Source organism: Triticum aestivum, chromosome 3A, assembly GCF_018294505.1.
Source record: "Triticum aestivum cultivar Chinese Spring chromosome 3A, IWGSC CS RefSeq v2.1, whole genome shotgun sequence".
Lineage (NCBI taxonomy): Eukaryota > Viridiplantae > Streptophyta > Magnoliopsida > Poales > Poaceae > Triticum > Triticum aestivum.
Window position 1 is genome coordinate 740493100 of NC_057800.1, and position 8659 is coordinate 740501758.

The 8659-nt window shown below is 43.8% G+C and overlaps 1 protein-coding gene across 1 annotated transcript in view; it reads left to right on the forward strand.

The window, feature by feature from the left end:
* Positions 1-5544: 5544 nt before the first annotated feature.
* The window catches only part of LOC123057348 (wall-associated receptor kinase 3-like), a 4587-nt gene continuing 1472 nt past the window's right edge, over positions 5545-8659 (forward strand). The window contains exons 1-4 of the mRNA XM_044480369.1: positions 5545-6514; positions 6602-7096; positions 8390-8539; positions 8610-8659. The exon at positions 8610-8659 is cut by the window's right edge and continues 603 nt beyond it. Coding sequence (XP_044336304.1) covers positions 5632-6514; positions 6602-7096; positions 8390-8539; positions 8610-8659 — 1578 coding nt within the window. The 5' untranslated portion in view covers positions 5545-5631. The remainder of the gene's footprint in view (positions 6515-6601; positions 7097-8389; positions 8540-8609) is intronic.

Consider the following 8659-nt stretch of genomic DNA (forward strand, 5'->3'; position numbering starts at 1 on the left):
AATCCAATGGCCACAAAATTGACTGACCTAAAAGTGAAATTTCAGCTGACTGAAATGTAGATAAAGTGAACACAAAGAGCATCCTAACACAACCTGTAAAACACGAAGATCTTTGAGACCCTATGTCATTATCCCTAAACCTTGCGAGAAGACACCCGCAACACAAGAATCTGCAACAAGACCCAAGAAGGTCATCATCTTTAACCACGACATAATCACCGCCACGCTGGTTCCCTTTTCTTTGCCTCATCGCTGATGTCAAGGAAACACATGTGCATCCAACACACCTGCACCAGCCTTGGCCATCTGTAGCGTTGAGTACTGCTATATGTGCCCCTTCCAGAAGGAATAGAACTAAGATCTGGCTCCGACGCTGCAGCCGGGCCAACCACCAGGGCAAAGCAGGACATCTCTCCAACAACAACATAAGGAAAAAGGAGAACAGCAAAAGAAAATCATACCGGCGATGAGGAAGAAGAAACTCTGTCTCCACAGAACCACTACCCATCTGAGGTCCAACCCAGCCATTGGTCGACCTCTAGACACTGTAGCCCGCGACCTCGATGAGATCTGGGAACCCCCCACCCTGCTGGCTCCTAGACAAAGGCAAGAGCCCCGCCTGACTGCGGACAAAGCCCGGGTGACATACTAAGACGCGACGCCGCCGCAACGGTCTCAACAACGTCTTCCTCAACCCTAACCCTACTGAGAACCCAAACAATCTCTAGATCTGAGGTTCCAACTCCCTCCCTCCATCGGAGCGGCTGGCGGAGGGAGAGGGAACCAGCGCCGGCGCCGGTTGATCACAAAGGGACCCACTCCTGTTCGCCTGGCGAAACCTAACCGCTCGTGAGATCCGTTTAGGTCACCATGTACTTTTGGTGTATATATCATCTTTTCTTTTTTGTGTTGTTTCTTTGATGATCAACAGTCGGACCGGGCATGGAACTAAAAAAGTGTTGTTTGATAATGGAGTTCCAGGATTAAAAAAAAGGAAACATGTAATGGAGTTATAGGTTTTTAGGGGAAAGCGGAGTTTATTTGAAACACTTTTAATACTTTGATAAAGATGATGCAATTAGACTGAAGCAACGATGTTTGTCACTCTTTCATTCACACGAACATTACCAATGAGTTAAGAAGAACGCTTGAGCATGGGCCGCATTATGGGGTTGGGCCGTCACTTTCTTTCCTTCCCCAAACGAGGCCCCAACCCAATGCGCGGCGCTTCCGTCCGCCGTCTTGCTTCCCCGCCGCCGGCGCCAGTCTTGCCATATGCACCGCCGACCTGAGACCCAGCCCCCTCCCCACACACCACTCACTGACTCACACACACACACCACAAACCGCCGCCGATAAAAATGAGCCGCCTCCCCATGCTCCCGCCGGCCGGCCGGCGTGATAGAGAGAATCGAGCGAGCGGGAGCGCCACCTTATTCGAGCTGTTACGATGGTGGAGAAAGCTGCGGAAAAATTGGCTACAACTTCCCTAAGTCCCTAATGTTGGTTTGATGTTATGTATTTCTTTTGTACAGAAAGTCAAGCACCTCAAGAGGAAATTATCATCTGTTGGTAGAAGGAATGTTGTAAGTCTCTTTTCTCTTCTTGTGTTTCTTTTTTCCTTCTCTTCTTATCATTTTGATTGCTTGTCTGATGTTTGTTTTGCTGGGGTTTCCCCTTTGTGTATTTAGTTTATTTTGGATTTAATGATGTTCTTATTATCTTTTTCTTGTAGAGGCAGAATCGATCGTCTGATTTCCCTGTGTGTTCAACATTCACTAGATATTCTGGAAAGTTCTTCTCAGGAGTTGTTGATGGCATGTGTCCTAGGTACAAGGGTGTTATGCAGAATTATGGGTTGGGTTGTCTCCTCAGTTTTGTCCGTAGCGAGGTTCCTCTTAGGCTTGTTAAGTGGCTTGCATCTAGGTTTGATGTTCCTGCGTCTGAGTTTCAGTTGAAAAGGAAATTCATCCCCTTAGCTTTCATTTTTTCAGAGGTCAAAGCATTTAGTTGGTAATGGTGCAAGCACGAGATTCTGGGAGGATACGTGGCTTGGAGAGGCTCCCCTAGCAATCCAGTATCCGTCTCTGTATCGTATAGTTCGAAGGCGCGATGCTTTGGTTGCATCGGTCTTCGCCTCGATACCCCTGGATATCCAGTTTAGAAGATCGTTAGTGGGCAATCGTTGGGAAGAGTGGCTGCATCTAGTTAGGAGACTGATGCAGGTACAACTATCTCAACAACCTGATAAATTACGCTGGAATCTCACTAGGTCGGGGGGATTCACGGTTAAATCAATGTATGTTGATGTTATTAATTCCAGCTCGATTCCTACTTCAAAGCATGTGTGGGACGTCAGAGTTCCTTTAAAGATCAAGGTGTTTATGTGGTTTCTACATAAACAGGTGATCTTAACAAAGGATAATCTTATTAAGCGTAATTGGACAGGACCTACTAGGTGTAGTTTCTGTGATCAGGGTGAAACCATTAAACATCTTTTCTTTGACTGCCCACTAGCTAGAATTCTTTGGACGACTATTCAAGTCGCTTTCAATATTACCCCACCCAGGTCGGTTAACATGTTGTTTGGGACATGGCTAACTAGGGTAGAGCCCGGGTTAGCAAAACATATTCGCTTGGGGGTTTGCGCTTTTTTGTGGGCGCTTTGGAATTGCAGAAATGACTTCGTCTTTAACAGATCAACAAATATCCATGTTTTGCAGGTTATCTTCCGAGCAACGGCTCTTATCCGTTCCTGGTCGCTACTCACTCCGACGGAGGCCAGGGAGCTTTTGGTTACTGCTGCTATCCGATGGGAGATGGTAGCTCGGGATATATTCAGCCGGTTTGGATGGCGGTCGTGTAACAGGATAGGCAATTAGTTTACCTGTCTATTTTGGAGCCAAACGGCTGTGATGTATAAGTGCTTTGGCTAGCTTGTGTATCTAGCCTTCGGGCTCTGTGTGAGCCTTTTCTTACTTTTCTTGTTGACAACCTTGAGACTTGGAGACTTTGTGGACTATTTTATGCTTAATAAGATGGCCGTATGCATCATGCTGATGCAGAGGCCGGGGAAGTCCCCCTTTTCGAAAAAACTAAGTATGATATCATGACATCCTTGACCTCCCAGTAGATGGTGAGCCACTTGTTTCTGATCCCGAGTCTGGCCGTGATTTTATCCTCTCTCATTTCAATCTTACCAGTATCCCTCCAGTGTCCTTTTTCGCCAATTTGCAGTGTAGTAAAACTTGTAAGTACATGCATTTTACAGTAGTAGTTACACTGCAAATTAGAAGTTTCTGACAATAGTTTTTACTCTGGGATTTACACTGGAAATCATGTATTTACAATGTAAAATACAAGATACTTACAGTAGTTTTTACTGTTGGATTTACACTATAAAACATGTTTTTACAATGTAAATTACAAGATACTTACAGTAGTTTTTACTGTGGGATTTACACTGTAAAACATGTTTTTACACTGGAAACTACAAGATACTTACAGTAGTTTTACAGTGGGATTTACACTGGAAGTCATGTTTTTACAATGTATTACAAGATACATACAGTCACTGTAAAACATGTTTTTACAGTGTAAATTACAAGATAATTACAGTAGTTTTTACTGATTTTCACTGTAAAACATGTTTTCACAGTGGAAATTACAAGATACTTGCAGTAGGTTTTACACTGGGATCTACACTGGAAATTACCAGCTACTTACGCTAGAATTTACTAGGGATTTACACTGGAATTTGTTTATTTTCCTCTGTAATTATTCTTGTAAGTTTTCTGAATTTTTTTACACTGTATTTTTTCCATTTCGAAACAACTTCAGTGTTTTCAATGAAATTTCCATGATGATGTCAATGTAATCGATCCCAAAATTTATGTAATTTCCTAGAATTACAGCAGTTGTTGATCTATCTCTTTTTGTAGATGAAGAAATTTCCTCCCCTGATTTGTTCATGTGAGAGGTGAAGAGAGGAGTTGGCGAGCAGTTGGGACTGTTTTTGCTTACCTGTGGATCATGATGCCGATTTCCTTCTGATGTCCTTTCTTGCTGCTCTTCTGGTTTCTGTTTGCCCTCCTTCTGCCCATCGCCCATGGCCGCCTCCATGTTCTCCCTTCTTTTTTTCTCCCCCTTTCTGATTCACTTTTTGTTTTGTTAGGTGAGATCTGTCCAGTGGTTTGCGGGAGGGGTTTGGCCCTTTTCGTGCGTTGCAAGCTGGGCACATGCTGGGTAATGCCTCAGGTGCTCGATCTTCAGTTCTTCGGATTAATCGACCTGCCCCCAATCCATGTACAGTTGCGCATTTGTTGTCACTTTTCAATTGACTTCTGTATATCTTACCTCTCTCCAGCGGCCAGAATTTTTACTCCGATATGCCCTCGGTTGCAGGTGCAGCCTGAACAAACAGCAGCTGAAATTGGGGATGAATTCAGTTACTGTTAGTAGATGTCAGTTAGCTTATCTTCCACTAGGCGGGACTGAAGATTTCCAGACGGCTGCCAGGGTTGATGGGGACGGCATCCACAATCGATTGCGCGGTACGGTTCCACATTCCACAATCAAGTTTCTGCACAGATTGCTGGCTTGCTCATTAGCTCATATGTTTACCATCAATCCCCTGTCACGTTAGCAATTCTTTTCTCTGTGCAGCATGAGCCACAAGACTAATATTGCGATGTGATCCGCTGTGGGTAGAAATCAGCCGGCCCGCCAAGACTTGTCAATGCCCTCTTCGATGGGCTAGAATATCCTACACAAATCGGCATGCATTGACTGACTTGCGAGGTCGCAGGTCGACCACATTAAAAGTAAGCCTGTATTATAACATGACCATGTCGGCCTCACTTATCAAATCAACCACAGCTACAGGCGTGGAATCCCTGTACAGGTGCGCATGTCTTGTTCTGCATCTCTAACTACGAGCCAGCGGTCAGAAGTTTTGCTTCTGTATGCCCATGGGGTGCAACTTGAACAAACAACAGCTAAAATTGGGGATGAATTCAGTTACTCTTAGTAGCTGTTAGTAATCTTGTCTTCCACTAGACAGGACTTAAGATTGCAAACAGCTGCCATGGTTGATGAGGATGGCATCCACAATCAATTGCGTGAGACCCTACTCGTCAGTTTATGTGCGGATTGTTGTGGCTTTGCCTGCTCATATGTTGGCCTCAATTTGCACGACAAGGGTTTTCAGCCGCCTTTCTCCATCACAGTTTGGCATGAATTTCCTGTCATGATAGCAATTCTTTTCTCCGTGCGATGTGATTCATTGTGGGTAGAAATCCGCCATCTGGCAAAGACTTGTCAATGCCCCCTTTGATGGGCTTGAATAACCTGCACAAGACGGTAGGCATTGACTCGACTCGGGGAGGTTGCCGGTCGACCACATGAAAAGTAGCCCTGTATTCTAATGTGTCCATCTCGGTCTCACTCGATCAGTCACTCATCAAATCAACCACAGCCATAGGCACCCGAGTTCAGTACAGGATGGGTACTTCTTATGGCCATTCACTGTGTCTTCTTCGATTGGATAACATATATACATCGTCGCTCTGGTGCCTGACTTGGATTTCTTGAGTGAAAGTTGAGGGGCCACACAAGGTGTATAGATAGATCATGGCCGTCTTGCTGCAAATGATGTATGCATCACTCTTTCTGCTAGCATCCGTGGCTCTAGCCAGCCACGATCCTGAAGGGAGTTGGGCACATCCAGGTGCCACTCTTGAAGGTTGCCCGACGAGCTGCGGCAATCTGAGCGTTGACTACCCCTTCGGCATCGGATCCAGGTGCTCCCGTGGTCCTGATTTTAATCTCACTTGCGACGACACCACTAAGCCCCCCACGCTCTTCCTGAGCGACGGCATCAGTGAGGTGCTCGATGACCTTGCTGTTAGCTATCAGGATGATGGCAATCTTGACAAAATATTCAGTACCTCCTTCCGGCATACCATCCTCATGAAACCCGGTGTCCATGTCTATGACTGGTCTTTCAAACCGCCCGGTAGGTCCTTTGAGTACATCGGGCAAACAGCTCTAAACATCACCGGCTGTGACCTGGACGTGTATTGGGTCAGTGACAATGCCGGCACACGGGCCTGCAGAACTGTGTGCCCAGACCAAGCGAGCACAGAGACGGTGGCTAGGCACCGTTGTAACGGTACCGGCTGTTGTAATTTTAATGTTGGTGGCCTTGACAATGGTGCTTTTCACCTTAAATTTGTCCAGGGGCACACCAAAATCAATAACGGTGCAGGGTCTAAGTCTAACCGGACTGCTCCACTGTGGGATAGAATCAGTATAACAGATGATGGTGGTGTCATGATTTCCTGGAGCATAGTGGATCAACCCAACTGTGTTGCTGCCATGCGTGACAGGACAGCATACGCCTGTGTCAGCAAGAACTCCGACTGCTACGATACTGGAGAGGGCTACGCCTGCATCTGCAATGACGGCTATGCAGGCAACCCCTTCATTCCGGATGGCTGCTCCAACGACAAAGGTAACTATTATATTGATCAAGCAAGAAAAGTTACAACTTCTTTAGATAAAACTTGAATAGATGCTAACCTTTTACCGCTCAAACTAGGGTATAGTCCAATTCCGAGTAGGGCTGACTGTACACGTCGATGTGGTAACATTACTGTGGAATTCCCATTTGGCATAGAAGAGGGTTGCTTTGCCCGGGAAGAGTTTCACCTCAACTGCACAAATACAACGTCATCGGCTGTTCTATTGCTGGAGGATTTTGAGGTGACCGGCATGAATATTGAAAAAGGGACCTTTGAGTACAACGGCCATACCCATGGACAAGTAGAACAAATATCTGGAGGACCCATCCTTTTTGTGGGTTATGAGTTGTTCTCCTCTCTTCAGTGGGTTGCTGCCAATCTAAGTTGCCTAGAAGCCCAACTTAATATATCTGGATATGCTTGTGTGAGTATCAACAGCAGGTGTGTGGGAGTAAATGCTACAACTGACTATAGCTTTTTTGAAGCTCCTAAAGAAGACACCTATGTCGGTTACCGTTGTAAATGCACAGACGGCTTCAAAGGAAACCCATACATCCAAAATGGCTGTCGAGGTACCCTCTATCTCTCTCACACATGCACGCACGCATTGCACATAATGTATATAACCATTTCAATTTCATATGGCATCTACCTAGTAGATTGTTTCTGGCTTCCGTTGCACGCATGTCGTGCATACAAGATAACTTTCATTATCCATTAATTAGGATTTTCTTCGCCATTCCAAAGCGTAAAACACGTCTCAAGAGTCAAGTTTGACCAACACTTGTACCATTGGATTTGTATCTAGAAGTATTGTCCAATGGCATCACTTTTGTATTACATAAATCACATTTTATTGGTTTAGTTATTTTTAGGTTGAAATCTTTGGATGTGTGGTCGCTTTACAGTTTGGAACAGAGGGAGTACCAATGTTACTACCTCCATCTTAAAATACATGAAAACTACTCTGCTAAACATCTATATGTTTAGATGTCTATTGATAAAGCCTGTATAGATTTTGTATGTACATCATGAAAACTAGTTTTACAGTGTTTGTACTTACATATTTGTTGAAAGACGAACAGTGTTTGTACTTACTTATTTATTGAAAGGCTAACAGTGAATGTTGCTCATCACTGGAGTACCTGGGTAATTTGAGTTTGCCCAAAAGATTAAGGAAGTGCAAAATTGGGAGAAAACGGGTCCCTAAATTTGTCATGAAGTATGCTTAGAAGTTAGAACCCCAACTTGGAAACTAATCTAGGCTAGCGTATATCAGTGAACCAAATTTATACTCTTACATGTAGGCTGGATGGCTGATCATTGGCTCTCAAGTGGGAGTCACAACATTTGATCTTGTAGAGACTTTTTGACGTGAGGTATATTTTGGTGCATAAAACTTGTTGCAAATATTCCAAAATACCAACCACCCAAACTGCCGTTAGAGAAAATCAGAACTACTACTAGATACTCGCTCTATTTTAATATATTTGTCCATGGCATCGGGAGTTTCTGCTTCAAAATATTTGTTCATTGAGAATGTCTTTGCTCTCTGGCCCGTTCATAGTATGTCATTTAATATGGCACGCATGATAATTTCTCATTAACTCCCACATTATGTGTTTTATTGTGAAATGAAGAGAGTAATTGTTAAATTTCTACAAAGAAGTTGCACAAACATATAAAAATATGTGTGTTCTTTTTGCTGGTGAATTGTCATTACATTGCGAAAATTACTACTCCACTTTCTATTTGCTTTATACCATCTATATAGGTTACAGTCAATTGTGTTTTGTGTTAATCGGGGCATGTACTCTGTGTTATGTTATTTACTTCATTGACGCACAAGATCTTGTTAATTTCAGATATTAATGAATGCCTCCAACCAAACATCTGTAAAGGGAACTGCCATAATATTGAAGGAAGCTTCTATTGTACGGAATGTCCTCGCAATACCGAGTATGATCTGGACAAAATGCAGTGTACAACAACAAAACAACATATTCTGCTTTCAGGTAAGACTAAATTGTTGTTATATTTGATAAAAAGTATAAAAAGAAACTTAAAAGAGCTTCATGGCTTCAGGTATTATTATTGGGTTGTGTGCTGGCTTCGGCATTCTAGCTCTGAGTTTT